This window comes from Heloderma suspectum, chromosome 3 (genome assembly GCF_057233095.1).
Source record: "Heloderma suspectum isolate Gila_16-S chromosome 3, 16-S_ref, whole genome shotgun sequence".
NCBI classification, from domain to species: Eukaryota; Metazoa; Chordata; class Lepidosauria; order Squamata; family Helodermatidae; genus Heloderma; species Heloderma suspectum.
In genome coordinates, this window is record NC_139460.1 from 22,070,848 (window position 1) to 22,089,071 (window position 18,224).

At 40.3% G+C, this 18,224-nt stretch overlaps 1 protein-coding gene across 6 annotated transcripts in view; it reads right to left on the reverse strand.

The window, feature by feature from the left end:
- Positions 1-18,224, reverse strand: part of FAM76B (family with sequence similarity 76 member B) — an 87,356-nt gene that overhangs the window by 65,568 nt on the left and 3,564 nt on the right. For 3 of the 6 annotated variants that reach the window (XM_084842640.1, XM_084842639.1, XM_084842638.1), the window contains exons 3-10: positions 17,133-17,187; positions 16,393-16,548; positions 10,495-10,697; positions 8,772-8,819; positions 7,723-7,803; positions 6,993-7,128; positions 5,813-5,914; positions 595-3,789 (exon numbers count right to left, since the gene is read on the reverse strand). In XM_084842640.1, the coding sequence (XP_084698766.1) occupies positions 3,700-3,789; positions 5,813-5,914; positions 6,993-7,128; positions 7,723-7,803; positions 8,772-8,819; positions 10,495-10,697; positions 16,393-16,548; positions 17,133-17,187 (871 nt within the window). In that variant the 3' untranslated portion in view covers positions 595-3,699. Of the gene's footprint in view, positions 1-594; positions 3,790-5,812; positions 5,915-6,992; positions 7,129-7,722; positions 7,804-8,771; positions 8,820-10,494; positions 10,698-16,392; positions 16,549-17,132; positions 17,188-18,224 lie in introns of those variants that run through there. The other 3 variants (XR_014788961.1, XR_014788960.1, XM_084842642.1) reach the window with 2 other exon arrangements.

Here is an 18,224-nt window from a genome sequence, read left to right on the forward strand (position 1 = left end):
CCACAGCAACTTAAAGTGTTGATCTAAGTATCAAGTATGAGTGGATGAAAACATCCATAAGAGGTGATCCATAACTAACACATTCACAGTTTGTATTAGAAAAGCAATATAAAGTGCTACTGCTTTATTTGAAATGGAAAGGAGAATGCATTAAGGAATTATAGAAGAGAAAACCTTCATCACAAAACATGGTTTCAGAATGGAGAAAGATGCAGTGAATGTCTGATTATTTTGATTTTCCACTGTGTTTTCTTCAGCAGTGTCTTTATTCTCCAGCATTGCCTAACAGAAGTAAAAAAATGCCTGGGATACAAATGATTGAGCAACCAGTTTCAGATACTCAAGGAAGGGGGGGGGGTGCACTTTGGGAATATGTTGTTTGAACAGCAGCCTCTCATACCTCAAAGAACATTTCAAAAGCAGGCCAAAACATCTGCAGGACCACAAATTGCTCATACCTGAGCGGGGTGATAAAACCATACCAAAGTTACAATGCAAGACAACATTAACCGTGACCCCTTTTCTCCATCTTAGAAGTATGGAACACACCTTTAAGGTCAGAGACTTTCTGAATAATGGTAAGAGGGGCATACTGATGTTTTAACAAGCTTTTATTGTGAAATATTGGATTTAGAAAAAAAATACAAAAATGTCAGCTAACAAATGTGTTCCAGTACAGAATTTCAATTGTGTGTCTGAGTGTGTGTGCATGTGTGTGTGTGTACACACACACACACACACACACACAGCGCAAGCTGAACAGCTTCACCTCATGATGGACACAGACATTCTAACTAAAAGAAAGGAACTGCAGTATTCACAGGCTTAAAGTACATAAATAACTCAAGCTGAAGTGAAATTTTTATTGTTCAATGTTAAAACTGAACTTAAATCCACATTATAGTACAATGTATCACCTTAAAAGTCCACATTAAAAAAAAAACAAGTTCATTGTGAAAACAACCTACAACTCCAGGATTCCACTTGCTAGTTTCTAGCCTTTAAAAACACCAAGTTAAAGAAAGGACATGTGATTAAAAACCCCAAAATAATTTCTAAACACTGTGAAGTCTGTAAATGGTTTCATAATGGGTTTTGTACATCTCCAGTACTTCAAAAAACCAAAATGTTGGGTCTTTTCCGTTAGAATGTTCCTATTGCAGCATAAGCAGGTTTAAATGAAAATGATCAGAAAGTGGATCAGTTTCCTGTGAAGAGTTTTGACCAGCTTTTATTAAAAACAACAACACAAATCCACCAGTGACAGGTAAACCATTCAACTGGAAAAAGTATCAAAATACTCTGAAATGGAAGTCAGTAATTTAAAAAAAAACAAACTTCTCAATGACTAAACAGTCCAACAGGATAGCAGCAGTATATATTCTACCCTAGCTGTGTTATCATGTAAGATCAGCAAAAAGTATTTATAAATGTACAAAGTTCATCATAGTGTACAAAAAATAAAAAAAATATCAATATTGTAGAAAGCAGCTTTTTTCCCTTTTCAAATTACAATTATTCAGTAGTCTCTTAGGAACAAATCCTCCCAATCTTTAGGTAGCTGGAGGTCCAAAACCATGTAAATGCTAGCCAAAGTAGAATTCCTATGATAGTAACTTGAGCACCCTTGAATCAACAGGATTTCCATTTTATGGAAAACCAGCTTCTTTATTTTTAAGCTGATGAAACCTTGCGTTCTAGAACGGGCCTTGACTGGTCTAATCATATCATCACCCCAAAGGGAATATTTAAAAACATTTAAAAACAAACAGACACACAGCACATATACTTTCCTTTAGGACACTGCCTCTCAAAACTTTCTACCTTCAGGGAATACGTTCCACATTGATGCCTGTCTGCTGAGGAAACCTCTCGCCCATCTGTTGCAGAACTCCTGTGTGTTACACAAGGTTCTGGGACCCATTCCAGGGTGCACAGCCGGTTTGTGCAATGTTGGCCAGACATTATGGGCCTCACCACTGTCCTGAATGAATTGAGCACACTCAGAACATACTTAAGACATACCTGTACATTGCACTTGAAAATCAGTAGCGGTGGGGCAAACTGTCTGTCTTTCAGGCAACCTTATATGCTACTGATGTTTCCATGAAACCCCAGGCGTTCCCCAGCAGTTTGAAAGCAACTGATGCAGGGCATCTCTGCATGGCTTTTTATTAGGGAACAGGATGTTCTGCTGAGGCTCATCCAATCCCTATATTGCATGAGGTGCTTCAGCTGTCACAGATACCACCACACTACATGGCTGACTCCCCAGCAGAGGGTTAAGCAGCCCATGCAGCTGGTGACTTTGTTCTCAGTGCAAGGTGTTCAGGGGCATTTCCAGCATTTCTTTTGGCTCCTAGGTCATTTGTCAACAGAACAGAACTACCGCGTGACTGTGCCCTTAGCAATGTAAAGCTTTCAGTGCGGGACTGCTTTTTTCTCATTGTACAGAAATAAAAAGGCATGTTAACATAGCAATTTAGAAAGGCATTAAGTTACAATGCAGTGTTATTAAAAATATATATATGTAGAGTTACATTAGCTCAAATACTGTTCCCGTATCATTCAATTTAGAATACACCACTGAGAATACAATGCAAGTTAGCATTGAGATAAAAGGAGAAATATATTTTAAAACCCCTATGGTTTAATGTGGCGAAAACCCCCCATAAAAACATTTAAATTAGGCACAACAAGAGTTAAGACAAATACTCTCTACACAGACACATCTGTTACGGTTATCTACAGCCAAAATTCATTGTCTGCCAGTTCTTAGCACCTTATCTAGCATCCTAACAACTTTGATCTTAGCACTGGATTCTTCTGTACATACATTTATATATCTATATACAAATACAAACACATGGGAACATTTAAACATGATTTTTTTTTAAAAAAGGAAAACCTTATATACAAAATACCAACATTCCTATAAATAAACAGTTGGATGAAAAGGCACTTGCAAGAGAAAAGTCTACAGTATATTTTCAAAAACCACATTTTGTTCTGTTACTTACAATAGAGAATCTCTTTAAATTTCTATGACAAGAAATGCAAAACACCAGTTATCACTAAGAATAAAACTGTTAAAATTCTTTTACATATATTTATAAGTTTAAGCTTCTCACAATAAAAGCACCATGATTTTAGTCTTCAATGTACTCTTATTTTGACCAAAAGATAAAGCACAATTGCCAGGCATCCAAGTGCTCCTGCTTCTGAACTAGTTGCCGCTGAAAGTTATTGATATGGTTGAGTTTTTTCTTGATGCAAGTCTGCCCAGCTCCCAGGCAAGTTCTGTTCTTGCCCAGGTGCCCTGTATAAATCCAATTTAAAGTGATGAGTCTTCACAACAGCAGTGTCTGGTGGATTGCTTCCTCAAGTTGCTGCCATTCATGTATTTGTTATTGCATGATGTAGTTAAAAATAAGAGCACTCTTACTGAGCATAAGTAACTGGCAAAAAGTCACCTCCTGTATAAATTTGTTTTAAAAGCTTTCTTCAAGCCGGCTGAAGTATTTTAGTCCAAATGGTTTAAACTTAAAAAAGCTCCACTGCATTATCAGTTACAAAAAGGTGTAGGAAACATGCCAACTACTCTGCAAAAATATTGTTTTCCCTACCACACACGTTTCTAAGGAGTTTCCAGAGTCATTTACCTTTTGAATATTAACACCCATGCAAATAGCCAGCTCTTCATGGAGATGTCAGCATACTCCCACTCTTATCAAATTTCTTGCCCTTCGATAATGCTGCAACCTGTTTGAGTAGCTCTCTGTTTTTTGCCTGCAAAACAACAAACACCCACTTTCTCTTATTATTGTATATTGCCACTATTGCCATTATTGTACATTGATTAAAAATTAGTTTCAATGGTCTCAGTGTTGAGAGTAACACTTCCATCCTTGCACCACTGCCACTGAAGTTGTGGAAACGTTGTTATAAACTCAATTTATATTCCTGCAATTATGACTACTTTAACAGCCATCAGTGCACTACAGGGAACCTATGCAGGTGAATGTCTATGTTGCTAAAAAAAACCTTCCAAGGTACTTTGGGTTTGATCCAAGAGTTTTCATGTGCCAGTGGGATCTTTTTATTTTTCTTTAAATAACATGCTCTCATAACATCTTAGAAATTGTTTCAAGAATGGTTTGGCATGATGAGCTCATGTGTGACAAACAGATGTCCCAAACCCTTTTGAATAAATAGAACTTGCCAGATGGTTCTTCAGATCTTGAATAAGAAGACTGTATCAACATTACACCATCTGTGTTACAGAGTAGCTCAGCCTCACTTTTAAGTATGCCCGTAGCACTTTGACTCCAGAAATCTCCATTTTGCCTAGGAAGGTAGGGCAAAGTGGGTTGCAGCCTACGCTGGCTATCTTCCTTTAGCTTATACACTGGGAATTATTTTTGCTCATTATGAAAAGGGGTCTTAGGCAGATGCCTTACTCTCTGCCAGTCCCTTTAATCCACCACCCTAGAGCCTTGACAAAAGAGCTCCATGTCTAAGGTACTGCCACCACTGGTAAACACATTAGCAACCACCAGTTCAGAAACCTACACCCAGAGCCCATTTTGCATTCTGCACAAAACACCAATGGTGGGAAAACCAAAACCTACCTACATTCACTCTCCTCTTTGATCCAAAGGAAAAAACCCCTCCCCCAAACCAAGATTTTAAAACTCTTGGCAGAAGGTCTGCCAGGAGTGCACATGTCCCCCTCGTGTTTGTGACACAGCCTGCTCCTGAGCATGCTTTATGCACCCTCCTACTCTTCTTCCCCATTTGTGCACCCCCCATCTTTTGTTTTTACACTCAGTTAGGGCTCAAGAAGAATATAAGGCTTTGCCTACTCCCATTCTATCACAGCCAGTTTTGAGCAGAAGAGATACCTTTGCTTTGCAGTCTGTATCAGTTTCCACCTCAAACTAATTTGGAGTGAGAAATTGGAAGGCTCCAGGCATATTCAAGCTGCTCGGTTCTCAAGAATATCATGAAGAAACCTAGCTATCCCCCTTATCTTGGAACAGAAGTATAACCCTACCCACAGCGAAACTCTAAGAAAGGTAATCCTCCCTCTCCACGGAATAGGTAGTATCTGCGCCTTGGTTTTCTTTTCCTTCTCTAAACCCATTTTCTCTCTTCTCTTTCTAGTTATTAATTCAGCAAGTTACCCATATTGCTTCAGGTAATGTGTTATTTACGTATGAACTCTTCCTCTAACCCAAATTTGGTCCTGTGTGTATGTCTACCGCTTAGTGCCTTCATTGTCTCCATATCACAAGTATGTTGCTCTTCCTTCTTGATCTTGCTGTCTCCCACCTCCTTTCTAGAGAATTAGTTGCTGGTACAATCTGAATGCTGAAGTCTCAAGTAATGATGGATTTAATCCATATTTTGCCCATGTAACTAAATGGCAGCCAACATACATGGCAGAAAAAAAAAGTGCTGTGCTTGGGGATGCCACTAGGATGAAGCCTTCAATGCCTGGGAAAGGTCCACCGCACTCCAAACTATTTCCAAAATTATAACTTGTTTAAATTTGCGCCCCACAACTGAACAGAAACCACTGAGAACTGACCCAGCTTGGGCCTATGACGTCCCACATCTGCATAGCCCTGCTTTAGGTTTTATTTCTTAGTGTGATGCTAGAATGCAATGCAGTCTTAGGGTACGTTGACAGCACAAGGCAGCTGAACTGTACTGGACTCAAAGTGTTGACCTTTTCACAACTGACCATTCATTCTCATATATGCAAGTCCTTAGCCCAAATTATTGTCTGTGAACTAATGTTGTTTACCTGTAGCTGTTCTACAGTTTCCTTGTGAGCTCTCTCCATACTGTTCATCTTTGTTCTCAGGTTTGACTCCTGATACTGAAAGTCTGCCTTTAGCTCTGTCAACTAAGAAAAAGAATTGAGATGTTTAAAAATACTGTTCCATGCCTGCGTTAAAGCTGTAATTCACACGTGTCAATAAGACAGGTTTTTGGTGTCTGCTGGATTGAAAATTCTAAAGAAAGCAATATACAGTTTCTTCTACTGGTTTGAAGACGAGTAAAGAAAATATCATACAGCATTGTTGTACTTGCACAAGCAAAACAGGTAGAATATATCTGTAAAACATGATACACTGCCTTATAAGTTTGTCTAAACGGTGTTACCTATTCCAACAGATAGGCCTTACAAATATATTTGGTCTGTGGCTAAGGTCTTAACCACATAACTGTTAATAACGTGCAGGTAAAGAGCTAAGAGCTTGTTGAGGAAAGAGACTAGCTAAGTCTTTATTCCTAACACTGACATTGGGAAATTAGAAAAGCAGTTTGTTGTGTACTAAGCACAAAGCTCATAGCTTCAGAAATAGATGCCTATGCATAAATTTATAAGCCAAGAATTTGTAGCAAATCTGTAACTTGCTGTGGTTTAGAGTTGAAGAGATTTTTATTCTCCACAACTGTCAAAACAATGCCATACAATTCCCCAATTTAATACTGGGCAGCCTTGTTTACAGATGGACACACCGAAAAACTGCTCAACCAGCCCCTAACCTGAGCAGTACTGTGTGTGGAGTATTTTTAAAACACCTCTGTATCAGAGTTCAGGACTGGATGTGCAAGGTGCTCAGTCATCCCTGAACCCTAAAATATCAGTGGTGGGAGGTTTTGACCAACGTGAGTAGTACAGCAGGGAGGAGGGGTTAATCCTCCCCCTCCTCACACTGCCTGGGAGAGTTCCTGTCTTTCTTTGTTGAAGTTGGGTTGCTTGGGGGGAGGAGAGACAATACTGGCCCCTCTAGGAGAAACAAGAGCATTTAAATCGAATTCATTTGAATGATATATGAACAAAATTCATGTCTAATGAATTATAGGTTTTGTGTTGCTGTTTTAAAGTGTAATCCAATCAAAGTTTACAGGCACGTGAATTTTATGTGCAAATGGAACATTTACAAAGTAGCTAACTAGTCCATTGAGGTTTTCACCTTTTTATCTTTTTCCAGAATCGTTTGATCTCTTTGCTGCAAGAGACGTTTCAGTGACATCACTTCTTCTTTCAACTGACTTATGAGGACGAAATTGTCAGTACCTCCGCTGTCTGCTGACTGATTTATAGAACTACTGTAAAAAAATAGCAGCAGTAGTGACAAGACGATGAAATAATCTGTATGTATTTTAAGCTAACAGTTTCACAAACATCCTTAATGGGATATATATATCTGACAGAAATGGATGAAACTGGCAAATTACTGAAGGCACACGTTATATATACCTGCAGAAATATAATTAAGCATTAGCTTTCAAATGATCAAACACTTGCTAAACGACGCAGACATATTATATATCAATTCCAATGGTTTATAAGATACTTCAGTGTTCAGTCTCCCTCGTTTAACAAGATGTATTTAGAACTAGGTTTGTTCATAATAACCACGTCAAAGCAGTTTCATACCTACATACAATTGAACTGCTGTTGCTAGAGGTATTGGACTGCCTGTCATTTGTTTTTATTTTAGTTCATTACCCCCAGAACATCAAGAAGCAAAGGTTTTCAATAAAAATTACACTATGGTCCAAGAGATAAAGAATTGAGTAAGTCATATTGACATCTTTAGAGGAAAATGGAAGAAAAGAAAAAAGAAACAAAAGCAAGCACAAATTGCATCTGTCAGACCACTGTTCTATTCAACAGAATGGGAAAATGTGTATTTTTACCTATCTCCATTAGATGGCTTGGATTCCATTTTGGGCTTTTTCTTTGGAGTTTCATTCTGAATAGCTGCAGAGGATTTATGGCTGAAAAGACAACAGACAATCTCAGACTCTCGATCTCATACACAAAATAGGATTTACATAGACTTCTGAATAATATGACAAAGATGTAAAGCAGGACAACTTCCTCCATCTTGCCCACGGCCTCTCCTCTCACACAGCAATTTGGCTATTAAAAACCATTCACTCGTGTCAATGGCAGCATTTTTTGTGGTGGGGGGTTGCTGCTGGCAATGAAATGATTAATCCTACCCTTACTTTGAGAATCCTCCAAAATTGCCCCTCTACACAACAATTAGGCTTTTAGAAAAGCTTCCACTGGAGCCAATGGAAGGGGTTTTTTTACAACTAAGTGCCACATGCGTGCGTACGTGCGCGCGCGTGTGCGGGGGGGGGAGCGAGGTGTGCGGGGGGGGAGCGAGGTGTGCGCGTGTGTGCGGGGGGGGAGCGAGGTGTGCGGGGGGGGAGCGAGGTGTGCGGGGGGGGGAGCGAGGTGTGCGGGGGGGGGAGCGAGGTGTGCGGGGGGGGGAGCGAGGTGTGCGGGGGGGGGAGCGAGGTGTGCGGGGGGGGGAGCGAGGTGTGCGGGGGGGAGCGAGGTGTGCGGGGGGGAGCGAGGTGTGCGGGGGGGGAGCGAGGTGTGCGGGAGGGGAGCGAGGTGTGCGGGGGGGGAGCGAGGTGTGCGGGGGGGGAGCGAGGTGTGCGGGGGGGAGCGAGGTGTGTGTGGGGGGGAGAGAGGTGTGTGTGGGGGGGAGAGAGGTGTGTGTGGGGGGGAGAGGTGGGGGGGTTATCCCTCCCCATGTACTGCAACATCAGTGCCCTAGGCAGCATTTGGTCTTAAAACGTTTTCCAGTGGGGTGTGGGGGGAGGGTGGGGGGAGGGTGGGGGGAGGCTTTGGCTCTTCCCACATTTGGTATTGCATCTCCCACCCCTGGCATCGGGTCCTTGAATGGCTTCCCATTCAAAAAAGATGAAATAAAATAATCAACATTTACCTCTGCTTCCACAATCCCTGATCTTGCTCTGGGCTCAGACTGCTGATTCTGAAAGGCAGAATGTACCACAGGCTTAACAACAGCACCCCAATCGCGGCTTGGAAATTATTTCTTTACTGCTCTCAAAGTGCAATACAGCCCATAAAAATAAAATAAATCCAACTAATGAATGTTTGCAAAGAAAATCCTAAGTCAGCAACCTCTTAAATCATTCCACACAACCAACACTGGGAACCATTAAACATCACATACTTGCTTAAAGAGCTGTCTCTTTGAAAAGTTGAGGGTGAGGGAGGCAAATTGGCTTCTTGGGGGAGATACTTTCAGATCCTAGGTGCTACAACAGAAAAGGCCTGTTCTGTTCTACCCACCAATGTAGCCACTGATAGAGGAGAGACATGAAGCAGAGTCTTGGCCAAAGATCTCATCAGGCAGGCAAGATCATGTAGGAGTAAGTGGTCCTTCAAATACCCTGGGTCCTCAGTGGTTTAGGGTCAACACTTTCAGATTTGGGCTTGGAGACAAATCAGGAGCAATGAAAACTGATCATCGTCAGGATAACATTCTGCCAGGTCCAGAAGTACACCCAAACTATGACTCTGTTAGTTTAGCACTTTTGCATCAGCTGGATTAAGTCTTAGTACGTTAGCCCACATTCAGCCTATCACAGGCTCCATTCAGCACCTTCACCGCTTCCTTGGAACCCAATGGAAAGATGGCTGTTAACCCACATACTAATGGCACCACACTCAAAGCCTCTAGACCATCATTCCCAGCAGTTTCATTAATAGTACACTGAACTGGGACTCCATAGGCCTAAAGGCAGAGGAACAAAACAGTCTCCTAGCACCACCTTCTAAAATCCATCCTCCACATAGGACCAGAACCAGCACAAAACTGTGCATCCCCAGCTCCAACCTGGCCAAGAAGCACAGAAACATGTCCCACATAAAATACTGATGGTATTCGAAGCTGCTGACAGGTCCAGCAGAACCTACAGGGAAGTTGTTGGTTAACATCTATTAATATAATTAACTAACTTCTACATTTCTAATGGCAAGCAATCTCTGCCACTACAATGCAATTTGCACTACGTCCAACACATTTATGCAACTTTTTATCCAGAAAGGGACCATGCTTATATGCACTAACAGTAGCATTAAACTTGAGACCTCAGCTTACAGGTCAACATTTCTTAACTGTAAATAATTTATATATTTGTGTGTTCCACAGAAACAAAACAGATGCCTGTTTATACATATAGGATCTCTAGCAGTCATGGCAGGACCTTGAATGGTTCCAAGAGCTTGGGCATATCCTGTGAAATTGTGGCTTTCTTTGAAGAGCAGGCCCCATTTGCCATATCACAATGTGATTTTGGAAGCTCTCTGTTTGAGTAACAATTTACCATATAGCATGGGGAGGTTCTTTATGAGAAACACAACTCCACCCCCGCCCCCTAGATAAGTGGAACTAACTGGATAAGACTTTGGATCCTAGCCTATATTTTTAATGTGAAAAAGTATTTTTTGTAGACACAGGTCCCCAGCCGCCATATCATACTTCCAAACCAGAGAACCTGCAAGTAGTAACAGAAGTATGTTTTATGTGCAATAGAATAAACCTACCACTTATCAACGACATTCTTACTGTATCTTGATTTAATCTGTAGTGAAAAAGGGCAACAGGTCAGCTCTATTCCATGAAGTTGCACAGCACTTACTTGTGATGGCCACTGCTGTGACGGTGGTGGTGGTGATGACGGTGGTGGTGGTGGTGTTTCAAATGATGCTGGTCTTTTTCAGTAAGAGATGTGGAGGAGGAATTAGAATGTGAAGACCCTAAGCTCTTCCTCTGTTCCTTTGTCTTCTGCAATACTCTCTTGTAGGACAGAGTGCAGAGCCAACACAACAGCTTCCCATCAACCTTTTGGGAAATCATTCGCAGCAAGTTATGTTACACGTACTGAGTGCTAAAAAGACACACAACAGCCAAAATAAAATTATCAAATACTACTGCTGTTATTCTTGCACACAGATCTTAATATAAACAAAATATAGTAAACATCAGTAGCACATAAAATGAAACATCTCAGACAATCTGCTGAAAACTGGATGAGAATACCATAACTTACTTTTTTTTAGGTAGGCTCACCATGTTGGATCCCCTGGACAGCTGTCCTTCTGTGGACAGAAGGGCCTTTGATCCAGAAGAGGCTCACACTAATGAAAATTTGGGGTGGGGGAGGTGATTTTTGCCAATTCTCCATCCCCTTTTAGTTCCAGCACAACCTTTCAACACTGTTTTAGATGTCTCCCAACCCTCTGGAGCAGATTTTCAGGGGTAAAAGAGGGCTGCAGGGGGAATGGAGAAATCAGCTAAAGTTACCTTCCCCTTTCCATTAACAAGAGCACCCTTTCCATGAATGGAACTCCTCTCACTGGATCTTTGGATCCAACCTGTTGGCCTTTCAACTGATTTTTCCCACAGCTCTTCTTAGGCTTGGCCAATGATATATTTAGGATCAATCCAACTAGTTGCTAACCAAGCCTTTTATCATACTTCACAACATCCTAGAGCACCACAAACATTCTCAGCTGGTATTAAGTACAGGCCTTCTCCATCCTCCAGGACCCTAATACTCGTCATAATATAATAAAAGAATGCATTCTAGGGGACTACCAACAACCATGGTGAAGCTATGCAGATCTGGGTCTGGTAAGTGGCTGGATGAGAGATCACTTGAGAATTCTATGTACACACTGCTTTGAGTTTCATGGAAGAAAGGTGGGGTAAAAATATATGTTATTTTCCCTTGGGGTGACTGTGCAGACTACAAAATAAAGACAAGATGCTTTGGCATTTCTATAGCCTCTGAAGTAGTACTATTATCACTTATGTTGTTCACGGTTTTGTGAGGTCAAATTCATTCACTGATCACCAGTCAAATGCTGTATAAACTGACATTGCACTGGAGAGCAGTAAGAAAATAGAAATTCATTATGAATGCTATTTCTCCAAGACTATTTGGTCACATTAAGACTGTATAAAAGGCAATTTTCTTTCAGAATACTTCAGACCAGTGGTGCTGCTAGTATCCGGTCACACTAAGACATAAGGAAGAGGTCTCATCATTCATGTCTTTAGCAATTCTTCTTCTTAAGGTGCCATTCTCCTATTGGAGGTTAGCTATCATTACAGCTATTTGTTTTTTATGCCGCTACTTTGAATAGTTGTATAGAAGTACAGCTGAACCATTCCCTCACATTCTTTAACCATGATGTTTGTCTTCTTCTTATTGATCTTTTTCCATTTTCTCTTATATAATAAGTTGGAGTACAGCATATTTTTCACCTTGGATAATATGACCAAGGTACTCTAACTTTCTTCTCTTGATGGTCTTTACCAATTCTGTTTGTTTGGTAACTTACTCTGCATAGCACATTCTCATGTGTTACTTGATCAGTCCACAGTATTTTCAGCATGTGTCGTTATATCCACATTTCAAAGCATTTGTTTTTCCTCAGATAGTTCTTTTTAAGTGTCCAAACCTCCACTCCATAAAGTAATATTGAGAACACATAGCATCTTACCATCAGAATCCTTACTGCAAGATTAAGGTCCTGATTACATAATAATTATTTCATTTTAACAAACGCTGTTCTTGCCATCTCCACTCTTGCATTTCTCTCTTGTTTGTTCATTTCTTGCATTGAGCCAAGTTCCTAGGTATTTGTATTTTGTGACTCACTCAATTGGCATATCATTTATCGTAATACTAAATGCAATAAAAGGCCTTTTGCTTATCACCAAATAGTCAGGGCCAGAAATATTGGAACAAGGATAACTGTTTTGGCAGTTGGCCTCTGTACACCACCACATTGTAGTTGAGAGGAAACACACCCAGATGGGAGCGAAGTCAGGACTTGCAGCTGTAATTCAAGGGGTTTGACAAAAGTGGGGCACTAAACATTCACAAAGTACAGCCAGTGGCATACCCCCCCCCCCATCATTGGTGGCTCATACGTAATGGAACAAACCAACATAATTTCAAACTTAAGGGTCGCCTTTAATACCTGGATGAAAATCCGTTGCAGTCAATGACTGCCTGAAGTCTGGAACCCACGGACATGACCAAATGCTGAGTGTCCTCCCTCGAGATACGTTGCCAGGCCTTTACTGCAGCTGCCTTCAGCTGCTGCTTGTTTGTGGGTCTTTCTGCCTTCAGTCTTGCTTTTCACTTACTGAAGACATGCTCGATTGGGTTGAGATCAGGTGACTGACTTGGCCATTGAAGAACATCCCACTTCTTTGCCTGGAGAAACTCTTGAGTAGCTTTTGCTGTGTGTTTTGGGTCATTATCCATCTGCAATATGAAGCAGCATCCTATCAGTTTGGCAGCATTCAGCTGAATCTGAGCAGAAAGTACAGCCCTATACACTTCAGAATTCATCCTGCTGCTTTGATCAGCAGTCAGGTCATCAATAAACACCAGTGAACCTGTTCCATTGGCAGCCATAGATGCCCATGCCATAACACTGCCTCCACCATGTTTGACAGATGTGGTATGCTTTGGATCATGAGCTGTTCCTTTCCTTCCCCATATTTTTCTCTTCCCATCATTCTGGTACAAGTTAATCTTAGTTTCATCAGTCCAAAGAATCTTATTCCAGAACTGGGCAGTCTCTTGACTCTACAGTCAAGAGTTGGCTTTATGAATGTAAATACAGAGACTTCACAACAAGGTGCAAACCACTGGTAACGCTCAAGAACAGAAAGGTCAGATTAGCCTTTGCCAGCAAACACCTAAAAAAGCCCGCGCAGTTCTGGAATAAGATTCTTTGGACTGATGAAACCAAGATTAACTTGTACCAGAATGATGGGAAGAAAAAAGTACGGAGAAGGAAAGAAACACCTCATGATCCAAAGCATACCACATCATCTGTCAAACATGGTGGAAGCAGTGTTATGGCATGGGCATGTTGACAGTGACATGCATACCTCCGCAAGAGCGTTCTTGACCTGGCTAGATGTTATGAAAGGGTTCCTCTTCACTATGAGCAGAATTCTGAGGTCATCCACTGTAGTTGTCTTCCGTGGTCTTCCAGGCCTTTTGCTGTTGCTGAGCTTGCCATTTAATTCCTTTTTCAGGATGTTCCAAACTGTTATTGGCCACTCTCACTGTTTTGCTATCTGTCTGATGTGTTTGTTTCCTCAGCCTAATGATGGCCTCCTTCACTCGCATGGACACCTCTTTGGACCTCATGTTGGGGGTTCCAGTGAACAGCTTCCAAATGCACATGTAACACTCAGAACCTCCTCCAGGCCTTTTATCTGCTTGATTGGTCATGGGGTACCCAGGAAACAGGCCACACCTAGCGATGCAGCTGCTTGTCAGCCATTCGTTCCATTACTTATGAGCCACCAATGATGGGGGTGTGTTTATGCCACTGGCTGTCCTTCCTGAATGGTTAGTGTCCCACTTTTGTCAAACCCCTTGAATTACAGCTGAAAGTCCTGACTTCGCTCCCATCTGGGTGTGTTTCCTTTCAACTTCAATGTGGTGGTGTACAGAGGCCAACTGCCAAAACAGTTATCCTTGTTCCAGTATTTCTGGCCCTGACTGTATTTTGCTTTCTTGATATTTATTTTAAGGCCATACTCATTACTTACTTTATTAATCTGATCTAGTAATTTTTCCAAGTTGGATATATTACCTGTCATTACTATGGTGTCATCAGCGTATCGAACTTTGTTAATTATTTTTCTGTTGATGTTTATGCCAGCCATTTGTTCGGCAAGTGCTTCATTAAATATAGCTTCCGAATATAAATTGAACAGCATAGGTGATAGAACACAGCCTTGTCTTACTCCTCTTTGGATTTGAATTTCTTCAGATAACTCTTCATCTATATGAACTGAGGCTGTTTGATTCCAATACAAATTTTCTATAATCCAAAACTCCTGACTATAGATTTTTCTCAGTATGGCAATCAATCGGTTGTGATGAAGGTTATCAAATGCCTTCTCATAATCAGTAACTCCCAAGTATATGTCTTTATTTATACTAAGACATCTTTGAATTAAGATGTTAACTCCAAATAATGCTTCTCTTCTCTTGTTCCCATCCCGCTTCTAGATCCAAACTGCATTTCACTTATATACAGTTCTAATTTCTTATACATTCGATTGTAAATAATTTTGAGAAATATTTTTATCGTATGGCACATGTTGATTGTTCTGTATTCGGAGCATTCTTCAGCGTTGTCTGTTTTGGGCAATACTATGGTAGTTGATTTAAGCCATTCTCTTGGTATGATACCAGTTTTATAGATAGTATTATATAAATGTACCAAGAGTTGTATTTCATCCCCTTCAATTAACTTGAGTAATTCAATTGGTATCCCATCAGGGCCAACAGCCTTTTTTCCCTTTACATTCCTTACAGCATATTTTATCTCCTCACACATTATAATAGGTCCATCTCTAACTCCATCCTCTTTACTCAACTCCGGTCTTCTTATATCAAATAATTCCTTAATGTATTCTTCCCATCTCTTAAGTTTTTGTGATAATTCTACTATAATTGTTCCGTTTATCTTTTAGTAAACCCAACTGTTCCTTTTTCCCATTCAGCTGTCACTTTCTTTACTTTTTTATGTAAAGAATGTGTCATGCTTGCTTTCTACTTCTTCAATTTCTTTACATCTACCATAAATTTCTCTTTTGCTTCTATGATCTTATACTTTATTTTATGTATATCATTATATTTTATTGTGTCACATCCCTTATATTTTCTTCTTTCTTCAGGATCTCAGAGGTCATCCGTTTTTGCTTTCTTTTAAATCTTTTCTTTTTTAAATTGGTCTTACTTGCTTTCGATATAGCTTCTTTTATTTCATTCCACCTTTAGTTGACATTTAAGTGGGTTTCATTGTTGCTCTTAATATTTTGTTGATTCTCCTTTATTTTTCTCTTCACTTCTTTTATTTCAGTATTTCTAAGCATATCGATATTTAAGCTTTGTGTTATTTTCTTTCTTAATTTCATATTAAAAACTGCAGCAAATGGGTTGTGATCTGATTTTACATCAGTGCCTGGCTATGTTTATCAGTGCCCGGATATGTTATATTTAGCAATTCTGGTCAAAATTTGATCCCCATCAGCATCACCATGTATTATATGGTAGCACCGCAAGGATTCTCTTCTGCCTGGGGTGGTGAATCACTAGTTTGATTAATTTCCAGCAAGTACTGATGGCATTGGACTAGGCCCTATTCACAAAGCACAAAGTGCATAGAGTATACATATGGTGGAGAAGTGGGATGAGGACCCAGCTCTCTTCCTGGGCATGCCTGCCCCACTCTCAGATTCACCTTATATCCATACACTGAATGTAATGTTAGCATGGGGTCCAATACTTACTATCCACACAGGGCGCATAGCAATGTTCTATCAGTGTGCACATAGCTCAGGGTTGTATAATCTCATTCCCACATGTACAGTCTACACTGTTTCATTACTCTGATTCAAAACATGGCAAGACCTTAATAACAGCTTTATTATCAGTTCATCTGCCATTTCTAAATAAAGTTTTAATAGCAGCAAGACAAAAGTATACCTTTCTTCTTCCCTCCTCTTTGCGATCGAAAGCACATTGCTGCTTACATTGTTCACATGTCTGAGGTGGTCCATATTTCTTTTCAGAGTTTGTGCAGCGCTGACATTTTGTGCCAATAAAAGCTGCAATTATGTTGCAGTACTGACAAGGTTTCGGCTGGTGAAAAAGAAGAACAAATGAGAAACGCTATTCCTTGTTTTAAGTTTTGTTGGCTTTTGATGACAACGTAGAGCCAGGGGAGGGGGAAAAAAAGTAAAACTACTCCTTCTACACAAGCCCATTTAAAACAGATTTCACTAAGATATAGCATTTGCGTGCTGGGACTGTATGCTTTATAACTAGAACAAGAAATTAAATGGCTCAGAATTTCTTTAGAGCCCTATTCAGACATTAAACTTCATGTGATCCCAATCGCATGAGGGGGGAGAACAGGATTGTGCTCACTGGCCCTGCCCTCCTTCCCACATGACTAGAACTGCTGAATAGGGCATAAGTTGCCCTGTTAGAAAGGGCAATTGCAATGAAAACAGTGTTTTGCTCACTAAAATGTTTTCAATATACATGATAGCTGTTTCAAACTTTACCACATATTGCCAAAGGAAATCACAATCAGTACGAAAGGGAATTGCTTTACAAAAAAAATCTCAAAGTATAAATGATATTAGCCTGTGTAGGCCTCCTTATGGTTAACTAACAATTTAGCAGCCCCGTCACAAAGAGAAATATAGATGTTAGCTCACCGTTCCAAATTGCTTCACGTTTTGGGCACACTTCTTGCATATTGTGTTTGTTTTGCTAAAAAAAAAATAAGGTTGATTGAAAAAAAATCCATTTTTCAACTACTTTGTTATAAGCAGTTTACAATGCTTACTGTCCAAAATGAAGCAAGTAAGCCAATTTGTGAATTAAAAATGTATTCCTGGAAGCGTTCGAAGGGCGGGGGGAGGGTTACTACATAGAAAACTGGAACAAAGAACTAATTTCTAGCTTAGAAAAAAGGAACTGGCTTAGTTTGTGTGATTATGGCACAGCACATGACACAGTCCTACAGAAATTCATGTCTAAAATGAAGATAGGCGAAAATAGTTAAAATGGGGAATTGTAACATGTCCTGAAACGTAAAGCAAACTTTCATGTCAGAAATTTCTCAAGGACCGGGCTAGGAATTCATTTTAGTCAGTACATCACTTAGTGACCTACAAAATTAAAGTAGAAGTGTGTTGATGAAATCTGCAGACTACACTAATTTAAGAAGCATCCTTGATAAAAACAGACAAATTTTGCAGGATCACCTGATCAGCCAATGCACTGGACAAAAGGAAGAGGATGAACTGCAATAATTCAAACAGCAGGTACAGATGCATGCTTAACTGTGGTTAAGAGTGAGCAGCCCACATGATCGTTGTGGTTTTTTGCCCCTCAAGCCCTCCTCACACATATGAATCACTCCTCCAATTTTTAACCCAAGTTAAACGTTATGTCAGTGCTGATGTCAGCTATGGTTTAAGCCTAACAAGTTGTATTTCAAATCAACTTTAATCCCCAATTTTAAATTCTGGTCAAACAGAAACCCAGGTTAGTCTTAACTGCAGTGAAACCGCAGTTAAGGTGTGAAGGGAAGGAGCACACGATTGTACAGCCCATTCACAATTTCTAACTGAGGTTAAAAGGACATTTGCGCTGGCCTAGAGCATAAGGGCTATATCTAGGAAACTAAAACATATTTAGATATATCTTGCTAGGGACGCAAGTATAAAAACACAGAAGGAAAGATGACATTCTGACCAAGTATAAGATGACCATCACCAATGGAAGGCCACAAAAAAAATCAG